The 24933-nt window shown below is 43.6% G+C and overlaps 1 protein-coding gene across 1 annotated transcript in view; it reads left to right on the forward strand.

Moving 5' to 3' along the window:
* The first annotated feature begins 20609 nt into the window (after nucleotides 1-20609).
* The window catches only part of LOC120997692 (allantoinase, mitochondrial-like), a 52072-nt gene continuing 47748 nt past the window's right edge, over nucleotides 20610-24933 (forward strand). Inside the window, 1 exon segment of the mRNA XM_040427919.1 lies at nucleotides 20610-20796. Within this exon segment, the coding sequence (XP_040283853.1) occupies nucleotides 20775-20796 (22 nt within the window). The 5' untranslated portion in view covers nucleotides 20610-20774.

Raw genomic sequence — 24933 nt, forward strand, 5'->3', positions numbered from 1 at the left:
TCACGCACAACCATTTCTAGGGTTTACAAAGAATGGTGTGAAAAGGGAAAAACATCCAGTATGCGGCAGTCCTGTGGGCAAAAATGCCTTGTGGATGCTAGAGTTCAGAGGAGAATGGGCCGACTGATTCGAGCTGATAGAAGAGCAACGTTGACTGAAATAACCACTCGTTACAACCGAGGTATGCAGCAAAGCATTTGTGAAGCCACAACACGCACAACCTTGAGGCGGATTGGCTACAACAGCAGAAGACCACTCATCTCCACTACAAATGGGAAAAAGAGGCTACAATTTGCACGAGCTCACCAAAATTGGACTGTTGAAGACTGGAAAAATGTTGCCTGGTCTGATGAGTCTCGATTTCTGTTGAGACATTCAGATGGTAGAGTCCGAATTTGGCGTAAACAGAATGAGAACATGTATCCATCATCTGATGGCTACTTCCAGCAGGATAATGCGCCATGTCACAAAGCTCGAATCATTTCAAATTGGTTTCTTGAACATGACAAGGAGTTCACTGTACTAAAATGGCCCCCACAGTCACCAGATCTCAACCCAATAGAGCATCTTTGGAATGTGGTGAAACGGGAGCTTCGTGCCCTGGATGTGCATCCCTCAAATCTCCATCAACTGCAAGATGCTATCCTATCAATATGGGCCAACATTTCTAAAGAATGCTATCAGCACCTTGTTGAATCAATGCCACGTAGAATTAAGGCAGTTCTGAAGGCAAAAGGGGGTCCAACACTGTATTAGTATGGTGTTCCTAATAATTCTTGAGGTGAGTGTATATATATATTTATATATATATATATATATATATAGTGCTGGTGTATACCAAATATATACCGAATATACACAGTCGAGTAACAATATTATGACCACTTACTACTTTCTATGCCGGCAGCAAGTAGCTTATGTGTCATAGAAACATAGAAACATAGAATGTGTCGGCAGATAAGAACCATTTGGCCCATCCAGTCTGCCCAATATACTAAATACTATGGATAGCCCCTGGCCCTATCTTATATGAAGGATGGCCTTATGCCTATCCCATGCATGCTTAAACTCCTCCACTGTATTTGCAGCTACCACTTCTGCAGGAAGGCTATTCCATGCATCCACTACTCTCTCAGTAAAGTAATACTTCCTGATATTACTTTTAAACCTTTGCCCCTCTAATTTAAAATTATGTCCTCTTGTAGCAGTTTTTCTTCTTTTAAATATTCTCTCCTCTTTTACCTTGTTGATTCCCTTTATGTATTTAAAAGTTTCTATCATATCCCCTCTGTCTCGTCTTTCTTCCAAGCTATACATGTTAAGGTCCTTTAATCTTTCCTGGTAAGTTTTATCCTGCAATCCATGTACCAGTTTAGTAGCTCTTCTCTGAACTCTCTCCAAAGTATCAATATCTTTCTGGAGATATGGTCTCCAGTACTGAGCACAATACTCCAAATGAGGTCTCACTAGTGCTCTGTAGAGCGGCATGAGCACCTCCCTCTTTCTACTGGTAATTCCTCTCCCTATACACCCAAGCATTCTGCTAGCATTTCCTGCTGCTCTATGACATTGTCTGCCTACCTTTAAGTCTTCTGAAATAATGACCCCTAAATCCCTTTCCTCAGATACTGAGGTTAGGACTGTATCACTGATTTTATATTCTGCTCTTGGGTTTTTACGTCCCAGGTGCATTATCTTGCACTTATCAACATTAAATTTTAGTTGCCATATTTTTGACCATTCCTCTAGTTTTCCTAAGTCCTTTTCCATTTGGTGTATCCCTCCAGGAACATCAACCCTGTTACAAATCTTTGTGTCATCAGCAAAAAGACACACCTTACCATCGAGGTGGTACCATGAGCCAGCTTGATGGGTATGTAAGTGCTGTCAGCACACACATCCCTTGTTGGTGTCATGGGTAAAAGGGGCGATTTATCCCTTGTAAAAAGGGATGATCATTAGCTTTCAGGACAAGGGTGACTGTATTTCTGAAACAGCGCAGTTTGTGAACTGCTTAAAGGGTTTCTGTCACCAGATTTAACCGTATTAAGCTAGTTGGCATTAGCGATGTGCTAATGTCAGCTAAACCTAACTGTTCTATTCCTACTTTTATCTATGCCCCTGTTACGCTAGAAATCGAACTTTTATAATATGCTAATAAGCCTCTAGGAGCAGGGGGGCGTTGATTCTGCTCCTAGAGGCTCCGTTCTCCCACCTTTGTCGCCTCCCTCCAAGTCCTGATTGACAGGTCCAGGCAGCACTCGCATCTGTCTGCCAGCCCTGTGCTCTGGTGAAGTCTCGCGCCGTTCAGCATTCGGTGCAGGTGCAGTGAGGGAAAGACTCTCGCAGGCTGCCAGCTTCCTCACCGCGCCTGCGCCGAATACTAAACGGCGCGAGACTTCACCAGAGCAAAGGTAGGAGAACGGAGCCTCTAGGAGCAGGAACAACACCCCCCCCTCCCCCGCCCCCCGCTCCTAGCGGCTAATAAGCATATAAAAAAAAGTTTGATTTCTGGCGTAACGGGGGCATAGATAAAAGTAGGAATGGGCTAGTTTGGTTTAGCTGACATTAGCACATAGCTAATGTCAGCTAGCTTAATAGGGTTAAATCTGGTGACAGAAAGCCTTTAAGTGCTGCTGTGGTGACAGTGTATCTCGTGAGGACAAATTGCACCATTGTGAATAACTGAGCTGGAAACTGTGGAGCACCATGTGCCATGGATATGGGGAACGTCAGCTAGAAAGGTGCAAGAGGGCCAACCGACATGCTACAGTGGAGAAGCTCCCCACCAAAAAAAAAACCAGGGGCTACCAGACATGTGTGTAACACAACAGTTCAGTAACCCTACTGCGGATGGGGCTTCGGATGGTCACTGCACCTCTGATCATGGAGTGGCATCAGCAGAAGAAGCTTCAATTTTCATTGCAGTATCAGAATTGGACCTCAGCTGATTGTCAAAGGGTGACCTTCTCCAATGAGTTTACTGCTTCATTGAACCGACAGATGTTGGTGTGTCTGGTGAGAAACATCAGAGGACAAACACCCTGACACCATTGCTGGAAGAATACAAGCTGGAGGTGGCAGCATTAGGGTCTGGGGAATGTTTTTGTGGCACCCTCAACTGATGTGGGTATGAATCCATCCTTGCAGATCACTTGTCTTCCCTGGGGTAGATGGGATCTTCCACAGGGGTGGACTGGGAACTTAAAGTGGCCCGGGAAAAAAAACTAAAAGTAGTTTCATGTTGTAGGCCGGTCAAAATTGACAGAAGACTGGGGAATGCAAGTAGGCAGGACCAACACTGCTTCAGCGGAACCAAATACCACAGTGCAGCACAAAACACTGCCACCACAGTATTATCACGTCTGATATGGCAGGTAACAGACGTGCGGCGCAGATGGGAGGGAAGCCGTGTACCCTTCCACTAGGGAGAGGGAGGAGTCGTGACCCCTAGTTCATCTGGCACTGGCATCTGGCTACTCTGACATCCCTTAGACAGGCTGCTAACCTGTACACCGATCACGTGCTTTGTCCCTGGCTTACCCTAAAATAAGCCCTAGGTAATGAATAGGGCGGTGGGAGCACTAGTCCTCACCACTGACATCTAGGGTAACAACAGAGAAAGCACAAACACCACAAATAATCCCCGAAGGGAGACAACAACAGGAGTAACCGGAGATCCGACAGCACCAGTTCCAAGGGCTCCACAGCAACAGTTGTCCACCTGAGGTCAGAATAGAAGATCTGGAAGGAAGGTCTATATCTGGCAACAAGGAAAGCAGAAAGGGAAAATATATAGTAGCTGGGAGTGGCTGACAGAGAACAGTTGAAATTAAAAGCTACAGATTCCTAAATGGGATAAAAAGGATCGCAACCTAAGCAGGAAACCCTGGACCAGAATCTATTCTCACCACTAGGTCATGGATCGATCTCTTGAGAAACCGAGCGCGTAGCCACCCGCTGTGACCTTCTGACCCCAGGCACAACACGGTCAGCGATAGGTCATGACACCCTCGTGACAAGTATTCAACTGTATCACCGGTGTCTCTTGACCATTGTCGGTCAGCCATCAACCAAACAGACTAATCCAGGAGGTTTTTCCTTGCAGCAAAGTCCAGATCTCTGTATAGGGTTTAACTGTGAAGACCAGGGAACTGCCAGGATGCTGCCCAAAATCAAATTTAGGGAATCACTGAAGACCACTACTTAAAACATAACCTTTAATATCTAGTTTAATACCAATGACCCAAATATACACTGCTCAAAAAAATAAAGGGAACACAAAAATAACACATCCTAGATCTTAATTAATTAAATATTCTTCTGAAATACTTTGTTCTTTACATAGTTGAATGTGCTGACAACAAAATCACACAAAATTAAAAAATGGAAATCAAATTTTTCAACCCATGGAGGTCTGGATTTGCAGTCACACTCAAAATTAAAGTGGAGAAACACACTACAGGCTGATCCAACTTTGATGTAATGCCCTTAAAACAAGTCAAAATCAGGCTCAGTAGTGTGTGTGGCCTCCACGTGCCTGTATGACCTCCTTACAACGCCTGTGCATGCTCCTGATGAGGTGGCGGATGGTCTCCTGAGGGATCTCCTCCCAGACCTGGACTAAAGCATCTGCCAACTCCTGGACAGTCTGTGGTGCAACGTGACGTTGGTGGATAGAGCAAGACATGATGTCCCAGATGTGCTCAATTGGATTCAGGTCTGGGGAACGGGCGGGCCAGTCCATAACATCAATGCCTTCGTCTTGCAGGAACTGCTGACACACTCCAGCCACATGAGGTCTAGCATTGTCTTGCATTAGGAGGAACCCAGGGCCAACCGCACCAGCATATGGTCTCACAAGGGGTCTGAGGATCTCATCTCGGTACCTAATGGCAGTCAGGCTACCTCTGGCGAGCACATGGAGGGCTGTGCGGCCCTCCAAAGAAATGCCACCCCACACCATTACTGACCCAATGCCAATCCGTTCATGCTGGAGGATGTTGCAGGCAGCAGAACGTTCTCCACGGCGTCTCCAGACTCTGTCATGTCTGTCACATGTGCTCAGTGTGAACCTGCTTTCATCTGTGAAGAGCACAGGGCGCCAGTGGCGAATTTGCCAATCTTGGTGTTCTCTGGCAAATGCCAAACGTCCTGCACGGTGTTGGGCTGTGAGCACAACCCCCACCTGTGGACGTCGGGCCCTCATATCACCCTCATGGAGTCTGTTTCTGACCGTCTGAGCAGACACATGCACATTTGTGGCCTGCTGGAGGTCATTTTGCAGGGCTCTGGCAGTGCTCCTCCTGTTCCTCCTTGCACAAAGGCGGAGGTAGCGGTCCTGCTGCTGGGTTGTTGCCCTCCTACGGCCTCCTCCACGTCTCCTGATGTACTGGCCTGTCTCCTGGTAGCGCCTCCATGCTCTGGACACTATGTTGACAGACACAGCAAACCTTCTTGCCACAGCTTGCATTGATGTGTCATCCTGGATAAGCTGCACTACCTGAGCCACTTGTGTGGGTTGTAGACTCCGTCTCATGCTACCACTAGAGTGAAAGCACCGCCAGCATTCAAAAGTGACCAAAACATCAGCCAGGAAGCATAGGAACTGAGAAGTGGTCTGTGGTCACCACCTGCAGAACCACTCCTTTATTGGGGGTGTCTTGCTAATTGCCTATAATTTCCACCTGTTGTCTATCCCATTTGCACAACAGCATGTGAAATTGATTGTCACTCAGTGTTGCTTCCTAAGTGGATAGTTTGATTTCACAGAAGTGTGATTGACTTGGAGTTACATTGTGTTGTTTAAGTGTTCCCCTTATTTTTTTGAGCAGTGTATATACAATAAATAAATAAATAAATAAAGCAAAGATTGTCAATATATTCCATTATCATATAGTTGTAGGTGGGTATGATGGCCAAACGATTTACATTACGCGCGCCCCTCTCCCTGGGGACTGGCTCACCACCTTTGAAAAAATATATAGAATGGAGGAACTCTGGGCGGAGGACATGGGCAATACTAATAAGTTCTTGAAAACCTGGACCCCTTGGATCCTATTTAAGGGTTCTCCTGATTTTATCACGTGGTTGAACAGGGGGGTCGCCAGTCCCTAGGGAGATTGCACATCCCATTGGATCTTAACCCACATGTATTCGGCACGCCTTAACAAGATATATTTTACATAGTCCTTCCTACCTCGACTTGTCTGTTCAGGGATTCCCCCCCCCCCCCTTCTCCTTTCCTCCTTCCCCCCTGTGGTCCTGTCTTGTTTGTCTAAATTTGTTGTGTATCTCATGTGGGAGCTCTCAATATCTCTTTCCCGTAATTGGGTCATTGAGATTCCTTTTTTTCTGATGTTGGGATCATATGTTATCTCTTTGTTCATATTCATGTTTACATGGTACTTGCTTACATTTATTGTGACCTCCTACTTGTATGCTGATATTGTATATGGTCCCGATTTGTGTTCGGGTTATCCTTAATGTAAAGTGATTATTTTGGCTCTTGCTAATAAAAGTATTTGAACAACAAACGATTTACATTGGGTATGGGACGATATCCCTATTTATGTCAATATGTTTAAAACCCTGCCTACAAACAGAATAGCCGCCCCGATAGGGTCGATCCAGTGTCTCCTGATGACCCTAGGATCGCCCCGACAATGGGATGATTTCCAACATAGTGGATTGGTGGCCTGGATAACTATATTTCTACACTAATATAAGTTACCAAAAACAAAAAACAATAATAATGATATCAAACAATATTAGTGCCCCAATAAATGTAACGTGATACACCAAATAATATAAAGAAAAAAAGGTATAGAGCACTACATAGCAATTATTGGAATTGCACAGTGTCCTTGAAAACGTCCCATCATACCCACCTACAACTATATGATAACGGAATATATTGACAATCTTTGCTTTATTTCTTTTTATATTGTATATACAGTATATTTGGGTCATTGATATTGAACTAGATATTAAAGGTTATGTTTTAAGTAGTGGTCTTCAGTGAATCTCAGTGTTGTCTACCACTATCTATAATTGTACCCCTTGACGGGTTACTGTCTGTTCTGTGAAGTCCAAATCAAATTTATTCAGTTGACACAGTGGTTTCACAAACTGATAGTTTTGCATGCAACTTAAATCAGTTTTGTCTGCGATTGCGTTCAATGTTTCAGTTTTTTTCCCATCAGTACTGCATCCGTTTTAAATTCATTTTTCATGCACATAAAGAAAAACTAAATTAATAACACTCATCTTCTAGCAAACAGCAGTAAAAAACGCATTGTATCCCGATGCCTTCTGTTTTTCACGTAGCCCCATTCATTTTTATTGGGCAAGGGCTGAGTGAAAAACAGACAATATTGAACATGGCGAGATTTTTCCTGAATGCAAAGATGATCAGTGAAAAATTATGCTCATGTGCATATACCCACTGAAATTAATGGGTCCGGATTGTTGCAGTGTTTCAGCTCTTAGGGACGGCACTCAGACGTTGTGGGAAAACAGACTGATTTCCTTTACTTAAAACAGCAACCATTATCTGTAACATCATCAAGATGGAGAACACAAGAGACAGCATCTTACATCATATCTAGGGAGTGCATACACTGGAAGAACTATAGATGAATAAACACTGATAGACAACTGTAAGGGATCGCCTCTTATTCGGGGGTCATTCTCACAATGATCTTCATCGACCACAGGGTTAGGGGCCAAACATTGCTTTTATTTGGCACCTCAGCAAAACCAAAACAAACATTACAAATAAAATACCTGCCCGGCTGGGCTCTAACTAAACATGAGGACTCCCTACCTCACTGAAAGCCCCGTTCACACACGGGAGGAACATGCGGCTTTTCCCAGCCTAACAATCCAGCACTTCCAGGCTGTAACAAAGTCCAGTACCTTTTGGGGGATTGTGGCCCAGAAGTCATCCTGACTCTGGCCCTGGACCGTCGATTCCAAGACCTCGCGGAGTCCCCCAAAGTTCAGGCTAACACCTAGCCCCGTGGCCCCTCAGCCAGCTCGGCAAAGCCCACTTTTACAGAGCCTTCCCAGGCCTCTGCTGCACACAGACTCTTCCAGAGTGAGACACACCCAAGATCCAGTAGCAGGATTAAATAGGATCCCTGGACATGAGCATGCCCTAAGGCTACTTTCACGCTAGCGTTGTTGAAATCCGGCGTTCAATTCCGACACCGGAACTGCCCGCCGGATCCGGAAAAACGTGTGAAAACGGATTACATTTGAATCCTGATCAGGATTTTGATCACAATGAAAAAATGCATTGGAAAAAATGGATCCGCCATTTATGGACTTTAACTTTTTTTTCACATTTTTCGGGTTTAACATGCAAAAGCCGGATCCGGTTTGACTGAACACACGGCGCCAGATCCGGCGTTAATGCAAGTCAATGGGAAAAAGACCGGATCCGCCGTTCAGTCAAAGTGTTCAGGATTTTTGGCCGGAGGTAAAAATACAGCATGCTACGGTTTGCTGAAAAGCCTGATCAGTCAAAAAGACTGAACTGAAGACATCCTGATCCATCCTAAACGGATTACTCTCCATTCAGAATGCATTAGGATAAAACTGATCAGTTCTTTTCCGGATTTGAGCCTCTAGGACGGAACTCAGCGCCCGGAAAAGAAAAACGCTAGTGTGAAAGTACCCTAAGTCCCGGACTGGAACCTGAGGAAACAACACCTCAATGTTCACATTGCCACACAACACAGCGCCATCTACTGTCAGGTCAACATAGTTCCTCCAGCATTAAGATGCAGCTGTTGCTATACTCCAACAAACACCTCTTAAAGGAATAATCTGGTTTTGCAATTTTCAGCATCAATTGACAGGAAACAAAATGTGCTATCACTTACTTTTAGTGATTATGTATCTCTAATGCCCCACTTTCCTGCATTCCATAGAGGCCACAAGACATCTTCCACTGTGGTGTTTTCCTGTCCCGATGATATCACGTCCAGATCTGAGGTGTGTAGACCCATCATCATCATCAGTGACCTTGCCTCTTAGGGAGATGTTCTGCTCATTTTCCTGGACCCTGCTCTGTAGATGCGATGTCGGCAATAAGGGCAGGGTTTTTCCAGCAGGACTGAGCAGGTTTTGAACATGGGCAGCTATCAGGAATTTCAGGAATCCATATGGGCAAACTGTGGGCCACCTCCTCCCCTCACATTCATAGCTATAACAACTATAATTTTTATTTTTGGTCAGGCCATTTTGCAATACTCATCAGTAAGATGGTAATTAATATCAACTTTTATTATGGGTTAAATGATGGGAAAAATTGTGCCATTTTTATTTAAGCTGTTTATCGACCACCATGCTCACTGTATTGTATGGGTTAATATAATTACATGGATACCAAATACTGTTTTGTGATATATAATTTAAAAAAAGTAATACTGTAAGGCATAAAAAAAAATCTGTACAGCAGAGCTTTTCCATAGAGGATTGGGTAAGGCAGCTGTTTACTGTACAGTTTCTGTGGTTCAAATCTCACTAAGACCTGTAAAATAAGCTTTATAATAAAAATTATGACGAAATTAGAAATGTTATTTCCAACTTTTTAGAAATTTTATTTCCAACTTTTTAGAAATTTTATTTCCAACTCTTTACTTTTATGGTACAAGTGTAAAAAAAAATTTGCAAAGTTTGTGTTACTATAAAAATAACAAAGCAAAAAACATTAGTTTTTGTAACATACTTAGTATGAAATACTGCATTATCACATTATTTATGGCAATTGGTAAATGACAATTTTTTTTTCCCTTCGTTTCAGTAACACTGTTTATTTAATATTACACCTCTGAAGAACATAACTTTTAGGCTACTTTCACACTGGCGGTAGCAGGGTCTGGCAGGCTACCGGATCCGTGCTAACGCTAGCCCACCGTGCAGTGGCGTGCCTAGGGGGAAGGCGGTCCCCGGGTGGCGGCTATCAGGGGGGTGCCAGAAGCAATGAGCGCTTCATACTGCGGCGGGGCACAGGAGCGCATAGTTCCTTGCCCCGCCGCCCATCACCGCCGTAGGCTTCAGGCCTAGCAGGCCTGAGGCCTATGCAGTAGTGAAATCCCAGGGCAGGCGTGCGTGATGACGTCATCGCGCGCACCTGTGCCAGTGTTCCGTGATATTTCCCCTACCCGTGAAATTTCCCTACCCTTGTCACTTCCTGTTGTGACGTGGCCGCACCAGACATGACGTTCCCAGCCAGCAAGTGCACAACGACGGGGTAGGGAAATTTCACACCAGAGTTGGGGAGAAGGGGCCACCAACTTGCGCGTTACCTCTCAGCTGGCTCGAGATGATCAGACACCGCGCATGCGCAGTGAGTGGTAGGGAGACTTAACAGAACAAATGACCATCAGATCTCCCTACCCCCACACTGCGCAGGCACGGTGATCGGTATAAGAGATCTCCCTGTCCGCTGGTGCGCACGCGCGGTGTATCCCAACGGGAGTAGTTAGCCACGCTTGCGCACTGGCCCGTAATTTTTCCCTACCCTCTAACCGCTGGTGAGGCTCCCGACGCATGCGCAGTGTCGGCCGGGGTCCAGCTGAGAGGTAAGGAGCAAGCGCATTAGTTGGCCCCTTCTCCCCAACTCTGGTGTGAAATTTCTCTACCCTGTCGTTGCGCGCCTGCGCGGCACACCTCCTTCCAAAGCTGGGAATGTCATGTCCGGTGCGGCCGCGTCACAACAGGAAGTGACGAGTGTAGGGAAATTTCACATGTAGGGAAATATCACGGAACACCGGGACGCAGCAGCACAGTGTAGTGTGCGCACCTTTGTCTCCTCTGCAAGCACAGGTGAGTATTTAGCTTTTAGGTATTTTTTTCTTGTTTTTATTTTATTTTATGTGTCAACTTTGAGGGACGATATAAGGGACATGGGGGGGCACACAGGATGACATGTTGGGGGAAAATATTATGGTGGGATACTGTGTGGGAGCAAATTATTATGGGAGGGATTACTATGTGGGGGCAAATAATTATGGGAGGGATTACTATGTGGGGGCAAATAATTATGGAAGGGATTACTATGTGGTGGCCAAATTACTATATGGGGCAATGTGGGGGAAAATACTGTGTGGGGCAAATTACTATATGGGGCAGTGTGGGGGAAATTACTGTGGGGGCCAGTGTGGGGGAAACTACTGTGTGGGGGAACCTACTGTGTGAGGAAAACTACTGTGTGGGGGTCAGTGTGGGGGAAACTACTGTGTGGGGACTGTGTGGGGGAAATTACTGTGTGGGCAGTGTGGGGGAAACTACTGTGTGGGGGAAATTACTGTGTGGGGACAGTGTGGGGGGAATTACAGTGCGGGCAGTGTGGGGGAAACTACTGTGTGAGGGAAACTTTTGTGTGGGGACAGTGTGGGGGAAACTACTATGTGGTAGAGATTACTGTGTGGGGAAAATTACTATATGGGGACCATGTGGGGGAAATTACTGTGTCCCCCACACAGTAATTTCCCGACACTGCCCCCATATCGTGTGGGGGAAATTACTGTGTTGGGGGCGTTGTTATTGGGGGAAATTACTGTGGGGGGGGGAGTGGGGGGGAGTGGGGGGGGGAATTATTGTGGGGGGAGTGGGGGGGGAAATTACTGTGGGGGGAGTGGGGGGGGGAAATTACTGTGGGGGGAGTGGGGGGGGGGAAATTACTGTGGGGGGAGTGGGGGGGGAAATTACTGTGGGGGGGCAGTGGGGGGGAAATTATTGTGGGGGGGCAGTGGGGGGGAAATTACTGTATGGGGCAGTGGGGGGGAAATTACTGTATGGGGCAGTGGGGGGGAAATTACTGTGTGGGGGCAGTGGGGGGGAAATTACTGTGTGGGGGCAGTGTTGGAGAAATTACTATATGGGGGCAGTGTTGGAGAAATTACTATATGGGGGCAGTGTGGGGGAAATTACTGTGGGGGGGGGCAGTGTGGGGGAAATTACTGTGGGGGGGGGGCAGTGTGGGGGAAATTACTGTGTGGGGGGCAGTGTTGGGGAAATTACTGTGGGGGGGGAAATTACTATGGGGGAATTACTATGGGGGCAGTGTGGGGGCATTGTTATTGGGGAGGCACTGTAGGGGCAATTCTATTATTTCTGGGGACACTATACAGGGATTATTACCTGGAGCACAATATAGGGTGTTATTATTACTGGGGGAACTCTAGAGGACATTATAACTGCTGTAGACACTATAGGGACATTTGGGGTAATTTATCAAACTGGTGTAAAGTAGAGCTGGCTTAGTTGCCCATAGCAGCCAATCAGATCTCACCTTTTATTTTTGACAGCTCTTTTGGAAATCCAGTTCTACGTTACACCAGTTTGATAAATGACCCCAATTATGTCTACTGGGGTCACTTTTTTCAGCAGTATAGTACCTGGGGCATTGGGGGCAAAACGGGCACAGTATTGGGGTTGGGAGCAGGATGACGCTGTGAGGACACCAGGATAGGGAGGTTGATGGAAAAACTGAGAAATCTAACGTGTCTGTGTTACAAACTCTGGATGTAAAAGGTATGTGGTCAAGTATTGGGTGAGGGGGGGGTGCCAGAGAAAGGACCCGTCACGGGTGTCAAACACCCTAGGCACGCCACTGCCACCGTGCCACCAGAAGTCCGCTCCGGCCCCATTGACTATAATGCAGCATACTGTAGTTTTGAGAATCTCTAGTAGCATGCTCTGTATCTTTACTGTGTCCCGTCAGGCAGCTTAGCTGACGGCTCCTAATAATAATCTCTGACTTCCTAAACACTCATTATAGTGCAATTCTTATCTTACTGATAAGAATGTGATTTAAATAAGTGTTTATGACCTTTTAGTAATTTAGAGTTAAGGGTTATTAGATGAACAACAAAATAAAAATGAAAGTATGATTCACAGAGCTAGACAAACCATTAACCCTTTGTGACAGAATGACTGAATATTTTTAATAAGAACCAATTGAAAAAATTGGCCAAAATTTATTAGCACCCTTTGAGGGCTATTACGCTGTCACATTGTCAATGAGTATGAAGTCAAGAAGAAAGCCAGAGGTAAAACCTTTGTTTCTGGTGGATTGGAGGTTTTGGCCCAGAGGAGAGATTTTGGTAGACAGCTGCAAACATTAATGCTGCTGTCCCTCTGAAGAGATTTTTACAGCAATCTGAACCATACAAGAGGTTGTAAGGGAGGGGGTACTGTTACAGTGATGGCCAGTGCTGAGCTGCTTCCTGGTCTCCCAGTTGCCTCGGCTGCAGGGGTAGTTTTCCCCCTCCATGTAGACCCAAGTAGTACCAAGATTAGTTATCAAACTTTTGTATGGTTATCCTGAAAAAAATGGCTTAGGGGAGATCTAATTTCAAAGTACAACTATCTGAATGAACAGAACAGAATTTTTTCTAACAATCTTTTTTATATCTAGAATTGTAACCATGACAACAGAGCATTATGTACATCTAGAAGAAAAGAGGTTTCACCATCATCACAGATGTAGATTCTTTGCAATAAGAGAAGTGAGACTATGCAGCTCTCAGCCAGAGGAGGCTGGGATGGAAGAGGGCCCCATAGTGAAGTTCAAGAAGGTTCTGGATGCCGCAAATACATTGTGAAGTTCAAGAAGGTTCTGGATGCTCTACAAATGTTGTCAAGTTCAAAAAGTTTCTGGATGCCACATACACTATGTCAAGTTTAAGAAGGTTCTGGATATGACACACACATTGTAAAGTTCAAGAAGTTTCTGGATGCCACACACACATTGTCAAGTTCAAGAAGGTTCTGGATGCCACACACACATTGTAAAGTTCAAGAAGGTTCTGGATGCCACACACACATTGTAAAGTTCAAGAAGTTTCTGGATGCCACACACACATTGTCATGTTCAAGAAGGTACTGGATGCCACACACACATTGTAAAGTTTAAGAAGTTTCTGGATGCCACACACATGTTGTAAAGTTCAAGAAGGTTCTGGGTGCTGCACACACATTGTCAAGTTCAAGACATTTCTGGATGCTACACACGTTGTTAAGTTCAAGAAGGTTCTGGATACTGCACACACATTGTAAAGTTCAAGAAGTTTCTGGATGCCACAGACACAAGTTGTCAAGTTCAAGAAGGTTCTGGATGCTGCACACACATTGTCAAGTTTAATAAGATTCAGGATGCCTTTCTAAAATATAAAATATTGTAGGTTATGGGTACTAGATTTCTGGAGATGGGATGTTGATCCAGAGATTTATTCTGATTGCCATATTTGCACACGGGAAGGAATTTTTCTGCATTAGTATGGAGCAATTAGCATCTGACTGAAAGATATTTTTTTTGGTTTTGCCTTCCTCTGAATCAACACTGTAGGATTATAGGTTGGACTTGATGGACCTGTGTATTTTTACAACCTACCCACTATGTAACTATATAAGCTGAAAGGCCCTGGGAACACATACAGTAGATTGTTATATTGGATTTGTTTATTGGCAGTGAGTATAGTTAATGATTTTTTGAAATTTAATACTCTTCTATTTGGTGCCAATTTTTGCAGTCTGTAGAATACGGCATACATCTTGCACTATGTTTTTGGGAAGAACGCTTCAGCCTACATACCTCAGGAGCACGTGTCCTGATCTCTCACAAGTATATCTCTCTGAGGGAGGGGCCGGCAATAGAAGCTATATGGTTTGGGAGTTGTTAATACTTTATTATTTGTATTGTCTTTCTCTAAATCTTTCAATATAAATGATCTGATTTAAAAACAAAAACACTATTCTACCTAACCATAAATCCATAAACTTGATAGATTGCTCATATACAGAAAATGCAGTGTCTTGCACACATTGTTAATGTAGTGATTTATGTAGCTGCAGCTGCCTGTCTCTAATACAAGAGTGATAACCTACACAATAAGAATGAAGCAGTGACGTATAACTAATGATAAAGGCAGAACTGCTTACACAGTGATTTTCTGACACCGGTTCTACCCTAGCAGATGGAAAAATAAAATGCTACAATCCTCAGCTCCAGTTATAGAAATGCAGAATTTACACACAATTAGGCTATAATTAGTACATAGCTGAGTCTGGCCTGCAGATTAGAAATGCTGCTCTATACTGAGGACTTAGTCCAGTTCTTACAAGAAGTATAGAACGTGATCTTTTGTATTCTTTATTAATAAAGGAATTAAATGGTCTGTCTGGAATTTTAAAAGGGTTTTCCAAGATTTTTTTTACTAATCACCTATTCTCTGGATAGGTCATCGGTATATGATCAGTGGGGTCCGATACCCAGCCCCCCGTCGATCAGCTGTTTGAGAAGGCACCGGTGCTGCTGTTAGCACCACTGCCTTCTCGCAGCGTAACAAGCACAGCACATTCACTTGAATGGAAAAGCAGAAAGAAGGCTGCAGCACTCACAGTACGTGCAGCTCTATTCCATAATAGAGCAGTGCATCACGTGGCACATCCTGAGCTAGAGGGAGTGACTGACACGGAAGCGCATATCAGTACTGCGATCGCTGGGAACTGGACAAGAGCATATAGTGTGAGAGGCAGCTGTCTGTCAGGAGGACGTGCCACTCCAGTCATTAGAGCAGTGCCTGTATGCCCGGCACAGCCCTAAGGATGAAGCAGGTGTTTTACCAGTGCATACAGTACTGCGCTTTCACTGTACTGTTTCAGATCGCCGCCCCCCTTTTTCATAAAGATGGAGGTGCATGAGGCAACTGCCTCACATTGCCTCATTATAGGTGCGTCCCTGAGAAATCATAGCTATCCAAACTTTGCTGCAGGTGATGGACTATGGCTCAGACACCCAGCATCTTAGATCACATCCAGGACTAGGAAAAGCAGAGAGAAAGCTGCAGCGGTCACAGGAGCACCACTGCCTTCGCAAACAGCTGATCGGCGGGGGTCCCCGCAATCTGGTGTGACCATATACAGTGACCAACACTGTGTAGATTCTATAATCCACCTCCCGATCTCCACTACTAACGTGATTCAGAATGGCACTGACAACACATGCACACCCACTGAAATCAATCTACCAGCACACCGTGGAGGCTGCCGAGCCTGCGAGGATAATGCATGCAATTACATGTTCCAAAAGAGATGCTGCCCTAGCTGAGATCAGCAGCCTGGAACCAGCAGTTCCACACAAACTAGGAGCCGTATGTGAAAGGGATCAATTCCACGAAAGGTCTGGAGTACAGGACGTGGTAAGAGCTCATTTCCTCATTGACACTGCAGTGACTAACAGTTAGACACTATGTTGCGGCTCGTTATATAAACAGCTTATACATTATTTCTTCCTTTTTCCAAGTTGCAATAATTACTAGTCTATTTATCACTGTAGCAAAAACAAACCCCAAAAACACCCGAAATGTTGAGTGTATATATAATTTTTACTTTACAGCAAGGGCCCTGCTGACTTTGTACATTTTTATTGATTAAACTATATTTATATTTTACTGTGCTGTTCCACATCATTTCAGTTGGGTGAAGTGCCTACAATTATTGGCATTGTATACTATGTCTCTATTAAAGTTGTCTACCATTTCATTTTAGGTCTAAAATTCTATATAAAATAATTTAATAATATATCTGTATGTGGGAGCTCTATTCTTTTTCTGATAAATTATATATTGCCAATTGTATGCAGCCACCACTAACTCCATATGGTTTTATACAGCGAGTTTTAAAGGGGTCCACATTATAGGTAATAAATGTACGATAGCTGGGAGTCCAGTTGCTGGGATCCCCGCCAATCACAAGAACAGGGTTGGTAAGTTCCCTGTGTAAATGGAGTGGTAGTGCACATGCATGACCAGACAACCTGGACATACTGTACAGCAACAGTAACAGTATATGTAAAATAAGTTATTCAATGTCAATATGGGCACCCCAATATCAGTTGTATTCGACAGCTTATTCATCCCAATTTGAGAATCAAGGCTTTATGGGATTGCTTATGTATTACTCAAGGTGGGTACCTCAATAACAGTAAAAATAGACCGCTTATTCACCCCAATTTGAGAATTATTATTTATTTATTTCACACACTAGTGCTGACATATTCTCCTGTGCTTTACAGACATTAGCATCAAGCTATCCCCAGTGGGGCTCACAATCTAAGTTCCCTATCAGTATGTCTTTGGAGTGCGGGAGGAAACTGGAGTACATGGAGGAAACCCACGCACACTCGGGGAGAACATACCAAGGCCTAATGGAATTGCTTATCTATTAAACAAGTTGGGCACCCCTATAACAGTTAAATTACACAGGTTATTCACCGCGATTTGAGAATCAAGGCCTAATTAAATTACTTATCTATAAAACAAAAGGGACACCCCAATGACAGTTAAATTACACTACCAATTCACCCCAATTTGAGCATCAAGGTGTAATAGATCTGCTTGTCTATTAAACAAGGTGGGCACCTCAATAACAATAAAAATAGACAGCTTATTTACCTCAATTTGAGAATCAAGGCCTAATGGGATTGCTTATCTATTAAACAAGGTGGACATGCCCTCATCATCTCCCGCCTAGACTACTGCAACACTCTCCTCTGTGGCCTTCCATCTAGCACTTTCGCACCCCTCCAATCTATCCTCAACTCTGTTGCCCGACTAATCCACCTCTCACCCTATTACTCCTCTGCCTGTCCCCTCTGCCAATCCCTTCACTGGCTCCCCATTTCCCAGCAAATTCCCTTCAAAGTACTAAAAAATACATACAAGGCCGTCCATAACCTGTCCCCTCCCTAAATCTCTGAGCTACTTTCCCGATACATCCCCACACGCACTCTCCGATCCTCACAAGACCTCCTTTTCTACTCTCCTTCTATCACCTCTTCCCACAATCGCCTCCAAGATTTCTCCCGTGCATCCCCCACACTCTGGAACTCGCTACCCCAACATATCAGACTCTCACCTACTGTGGCATCCTTCAAAAGAAACCTGAAAACCCACCTCTTCAGACAAGCCTACAACCAGTGACCCTGCTGCCTCTATACCGCCATGACCAACCTCACCCTCACCTACTGTGTCCTTCTCCCATACCATGTAGATTGTAAGCCCTCACGGGCAGGGCCCTCTCTCCTTCTGTACCTCGTTTTGTTTATGATTAGTGCAATTGTCTGTATTATGTATGTGCACTCCTTATCATATGTACAGCGCTATGGAATGAATGGCGCTTTAATAATAAATAATAATAATAACAGTTAAATTACACTACTTATTCACCTCAATTTGAGAATCAAGGCCTAATGGAATTACTTATCTATAAACCAAGGTGGACATCCCAATAACTGTTAAATTACACTACTTATTCACCCCAATTTAAGAATCAAGGCGTTATAGAATTGCTAGTCTACTTAACAAGCAAGACACCCCAATAATAGTTAAATTACACAGCTTATTCACCCCAATTTGAGAATAAAGGTGTAATGGATCTGTGTATCTATTTAACAAAGGGGACACCCCAATAACAGTTAAATTACACTACTTATTCACCCCAATTTGACAAGCAAGTAATAGAATTGCTTATTTATTAAAATAGATGGATACTGTTCAATTAGATAGCTCTGTGCAGGGATTGATGCAAACTGAGCTGTCTCCTATGGATCCCTTCAATTTCTGATTACACAGCCTTCACTCTCCATATACTCTCCCTATAGTGTGTAAAAACTCTCCCTATAATCTCCCTACACTGTCCCTGTAGTCTCCCTATCCAAGATTCTACAGCTAAAGCTTTTTTAAACACTGTCCGTAGCACTTGTCACGTCTCTCCCTATGCTAAGTTAACTGTAAAATGGCTGAGACTGAGTGGGATTAGGATTTTCATAGGGCTGTGACATCACAGGGGCTGGCAAGCTGCTGATTGGCTGGCTGCACTGCATCATAGGTGATCTATTGTTCCTCTTTGGTGGCACTATCGCTTTTGGAGGTACTGAAGGTGGCACTATTACTATTGAGAGTACTGTTATTCCTGCAGTATAATATTTAGGGCTATTGGGGAGCACAATGGGCACAGTATTAGGGGTAACAGCAGAATAACAATGTTGGGGCACCTGGAAGGGGAGGATGATAGAAAAGTGAGAAATCTAAGATGTCTGTGTGCCTTTCAGTTTCTGATTACACAGCCTGCACTCCATATGCTCTCCCTACAGTGTATAGAAACTCTCCCTATGATCTCCCTACACTATCCCTGCAGTCTCCCTATCCAAGATTCTACAATTAAAGCTTGTTTAAACACTGTCCCTAGCACTTGTCATGTCTCTCCCTATGGTCAGTTCAATGTAAAAAGTGAGGAATTTAAGATTCTCTGCAGAGATGAAACATGACTGAAAGAACTCATCGTGGATTCCTGGTCTGAATTGAGAAGATGAAGAAAGAGAACATCAGAGGAGATGTCATTGGATGTAAGAAGTATGTGGTACCCCTTTAAATGTGGCACCAGTGGACAGCATTAAAATTTTAACTGCAATAGCAATAGTTAGCCCAGCTTGAGATACGTTTGGACAAACCCCTTTGATAAAGAAATCTCCCATAATATGATATCCATGACTTGAGGGCCTCATGGATTAGTGGCCAAAATGTTCCCATGATCCTCACTTACAGGAAACATCTTGAAAAAGGTAATGAATTGCAATATAAAGTATAATTAGAAAGATACAAAAGTTTCTTTATACATAAACTGCATTTGCATAAATCAGAAATGTATTCTCTGATTGTGACATAATATCAAGAGATCTGATGGCTGAGAATATAGGATTTAATAGATTGTAGTTCAGTCGCAAGTTGCTAGGTTCAGTAAATGCAAATACAGTACACCCTTATGAATGTCCATGTGTCACGGACGTTCCCGTCACAGTTGGCAGGAGATCGGTGAGACTGGCAACACGTGGTTTGATCTGACAGGTTTTCCTTGTGGATCAATAGGCGTCTGTGTTTTTTCTGGTAATGGCCACACCCTTTGCCTCAGGTATTGCTAATGTGGTCATTTAACCTTCCTTATTTATTGTTGCTTAATGCTTCTCCCACAATGCTGTGCGGTTTATAGCTTCAGTTTCAGTTGTGGATAGCTGGTGTGTGGATCTCGGCGGAGTTCCTGGTGCTTCCATGCTCATTTGAAGTTAAGTCATTCCTTTCCCTTTTTGTATTTTGTTTGGGTTCTGTGTGTTGTGTTTCCCTATTGCTTGTATTAGGCCTGAAGGAGACTCCCATCCTTCCTTTTGGAGGAACAGGTAGTCTTGTCCCTGCCATTAGTACCAGGGTCGTATAGGGCTAGATAGAACTCTAGGTAATCCTGTGTATGAACTCACCTACCTCTGGGGTCTGTTCATACTGGTAGTCAGTCAGGATTTTGGTTAGGGTTTTACTAGGAGGTGTCCATCTTCCTTCCCTAGTTCTCAGGCCTGATTCCCTGTTCCCCCCTTCCCTCTTATGCTCGGTGTGGTGTTTCCCTCCCAAACCGAAGCGTGACACCATGCTGGTCTTTGCTTAGGAAGTCAATGATTAATCTCCACAGAGGGAGACTGGGTAGACTGGGAGGGAATGAATACTGCAACAATTAATAGGGTCAGCAAACAGGACAGAAGAAAACGTTAAATCACTAACTGGTCAGAGAGCAAAGATTACCAGGGAGTCTGAGGGACACGAGTGACACTGGCACAGCCGAAAGGTAGCCAGAAATCCAGCCACAAAGTGCTTTCACTGGGGGAAAAGCAAGCAAGAGATATCAAAAGGCACACATAAAACTGAACTGCACCTATGTCTATGGCAGCAAAAGCAGGTAATAGAAAATCAGATATTAGAGCAATAGACAAGGTAGAATCATTGAGTTTTTTTCATTGACTCCATGGATATTGACACTTTTTGGTGTTGTCAAAGTGTCATGAGGAAATGCAGCTATAATAATTGTCACTTACTAATTATTTCTCTTCTTTCAATCAACTGTTATATTGTCAACATGTTCTACTTTTTTAGGCTACTTTCACACTGGCGTTTTGAATTCCGTTTGTGAGATCCGTTTCAGGGATCTCACAAACGGTTCAAAACAGATCAGTTCTGCCCCAATGCATTCTGAATGGATAAGGATCCGTTCAGAATGCATCAGTTTGGCTCCGTTTCTCCTCCATTGCGCTCTGGATGCGGACACCAAAAACGCTGCTTGCACCATATTGTGTCAGTGAAAACGGATCCATCCCCATTGACTTACATTGTAGGTCAGGACGGATCCGTTTTCACTAACACAATATGGTGCAATTGAAAACGGATCCGTCCCCCATTGACTTTCAATGTAAGTCAGGACGGATCCGTTTTGACTTAGACTTTTTTTTAAAAAGAATAATGCAAACGGATCCGTTCTGATTGGATACAAGCATTTGCATTATAGGTGCGGATCCGTCTGTACAGATACCAGACGGATCCGCACCTAACGCAGGTGTGAAAGTAGCCTAAGACATATACAAACCATTATATTTTTCATTCAAAATGACAGTATAGATAAGACAGAATTGTTATTATTTTCAATTCCCCATAATCACCCATTTCCCAACCCACCCTACCCTTGCGATGCATTTCAAAGACCCTCCATGATCCCACTCAGACAACAATAGTATAAACATACAATTGGGGGCGAGAAGGATTAAGGCTTCCAAGCCTCCCATATCTTAATCCACTACTCCTGACTGTCTCTTTGCCTATATCGGACATTCTCATAGTTTTTAACCCTATTAACCAGATTTATCCAAGTATTCAAATTTGGAACATCTCGTGAGAACCAAACTCAAGTAATAAGAAGTCTAGCTAAAAACAATATTATATTCAAAAGAATCTTCCTATACTTATGACAATTTACCTTAGATAAATCACTCAATATGCAATATTCAAATGGAATCGGGAGTCTCAATTTTTGACTAATAAAGTTATTAATCACCAACCAGTATTCTTTTAATTCTGGACAGAACCAGAACATGTTTAGGTGGTCAGCCCCAAAGAGGCCACACCGTGGACACTTAGAATTATCTCTTAAAGAGGACCTTTCATCAGCATCAAGTATGTAAACTGAATATACATACATGGAGAGCGGCGCCCAGGGATCCCCCTGCATGGCTAAGAGCTGAGCGCTGCGATTGGCCAGCGCTACAGTATAGGAGAAGGAGACCGCGGCAGGCTCAAATGGGTGGAGCCTAACTATGACTTTACCGGAGCCTGTAACCGGAGAACGGAGCGGCGCCCGGGGATAATAGTAAGTGCAGGGGGATCCCTGGGCGCCGCTCTCCATGTATGTATATTCAGTTTACATACTTGATGCTGATGAAAGGTCCTCTTTAACCCACATTTATTAAGCCATAAAGGCGTGAAATATAATCTATGTAAAATATAAAATTGTATCAGTACGTGATTAAAGTTATGTGATATTAAACTCAAATTCGCTAATATATTTCCTCATCCCTCTAAATTGAATCCTTGGGCAATCTACTCCCCAGGCCCTTTGTCCTGGTGATTGAGTTTTATGAAGTAGTGCCTTAAGTAAAAACTTATACAAATGTGCAATCTTAACCCTGTGATCTAAATTCCCTAAAAAATCATTTAAAGGGGTTCTGCAGTTTTTTAAACTGGTGATCTATCCTCTGGATAGACACATAGGGCAACAGCACTCTACAAACCAAAGGTAGAGTACAAAAGTATATTACATAGTAAATGCTATGCTAATAACTTAGAGATGCTTAGCAAATACATTTTGTACAAAATCATTTGAGCCCGTCTGCCGCACGCCAAGGCGATCTCTAATAAGACGGGTCCTAACACTAAAGCTCACCTGTTGGGTGCCATAACAGCGACCATTTTTATTTTATTTTTTTGTGTTTATACTATCCTCTGGATAGATCATCAGCAATCTGATCGGCGGGGGTCTGACACCCGGGACCCCCGCCGATCAGCTGTTTGAGAAGGCAGCGGCGCTGGCAGTAGCGCCACAGCCTTCTCGCTGTTTACCGCAGGCCCAGTGACATCACGACTAGTATCAATGGCCTGGGTGGGGCTAAGCTCTGTTCACTTGAATGGAGCTTAGCCGCGCTGAGGCCAGTGATACTAGTCGTGACGTCACTGGGCCTGCGGTAAACAGCGAGAAGGCCGCGGCACTACTACCAGCGCCACTGCCTTCTCAAACAGCTAATCGGCAGGGGTCCCGGGTGTTGGACCCCCACCGATCAGATGCTGATGATCTATCCAGAGGATAGATCATCAGTTTTAAAAAAACTGCAGAACCCCTTTAAGGAGGTAGAAATATCTATCTCCAACAATTATTTATTTTTAACACTAGAAAGTGGCGAACTTAGTTGAAAATATCTAAACCAGAACAAACTACCCATACATATAAAATATTATTTTTTTGCCAATACTGGTCCCCGGCTATTTTATCTAAGGCCTGTAGTTGAAAATTATACCAGAGAGGAGTACACTTAAGGGATCCTGTTATTCCCAGCCATCTTCTAATAGTGTCCCATGCCTTAGATAACAATTTTTTGGCCTCTCTATACTCCTGTTGCATATTAATCAATTGCCCCGATTCCAATAATGTGAATATGTTGTTAAACTGGGATTTCCTCACCAGAGTAGTACACAATACACATTTTTTCCATTCGCAGTATAGCTACAGTTGCCCGGTTATAAAATAGCCCTTGAAGTAGGGAAGATTCAAACCTCCCTGATCCAAGGGCTTATATAGATATTCCAGTTTAACCCTTTCGCTAACATGTGTACATGTACGGCGCTGGTAGCGCTGTGCAAGCATGACGCCCGTTCGAGCGTGCAGCAGGCGTCATGGCCGACAAGTCTCTGTTGTTACAAACAGCAGAGATCTGCAGCTAATTACCGCAACCGGGCAATATTGCCGATTGCGGTAATTAAATGCTTTAGATGCCATGATCAAGTGAGATCACAGCACCTAAGGCCGCAAAAACCCAGAAGCTCGCGCTTCCAGACTTCCTACCTATGGCCCATGTGTCCAATCCGGGCATAGATAGTTGCACTGAATACTGGTAGCTTTACTGAAAAAGCTAGCAGTATTCAAACTGCAATTCTTATTTTGGCCACCAGATGGCAGGCCAGGATAAGAAATGAGCAAAAGTGAGCAAAATAAGCTAGTAATAAATTCCGGATAAGCCAAAATTAAAAATTAAAAAAGAAATGTAATAAGCTCATATAATGATCACAAAAAAATAAAAAAAATATTTAAAAAATAGTTTAAATCACCCCCCTTTCCATATAATTTAAAAATAAATACCTAAATAACAATAAATATAAACATCATGGGTATCACCGTGCCCATACTATTGAAAAATTCCAATACGGGGAATGGCGTAATGGAAAAAAGGGTCAAAATGGCCAATTTGCTATTTTTTCATTGCTTCTCTGTGATAAAATATGATCAAAAAGTCACGCATACTCCAAAATGGTATCAATTAAAAGTAAAGATTGTTCCGCAAAAAATGAGCCCCTAAACAGCTCAGTAGACATAAGTATAAAAAAAGTTATGGGGGTCAGAATACGATGATATAAAAAAAAAAACATTTCTCAAAGTTTACATTTATTTTTACACTATTTAGACATAAAGAACCTATACATATGGGGTATCGTAATCTTACTGACCCATAGAATGAAGGGCATGGGTCAGTTTTGCCATAAACAAAATGCCGTGGGAACAAAACCCGTAAAACGGGGGAGGGATTACGTTTTCTTTCCAATTTCATCCCATTTGGAATTTTTTTACCGCTTCCCACAATATTTTATGCCATAATTAATGGTGGCATTAGAAAGTACAACTTGTCTTGCAAAAAATAAGCCCTCATACAGCTATGTGACCAGAAAAATAAAAAAAGTTAGGGCTCACGGAAAATAGGGAAGAAAAATGAAAACGCAAAAA

The sequence above is a fragment of the Bufo bufo genome, chromosome 4 (genome assembly GCF_905171765.1).
Source record: "Bufo bufo chromosome 4, aBufBuf1.1, whole genome shotgun sequence".
NCBI lineage: Eukaryota > Metazoa > Chordata > Amphibia > Anura > Bufonidae > Bufo > Bufo bufo.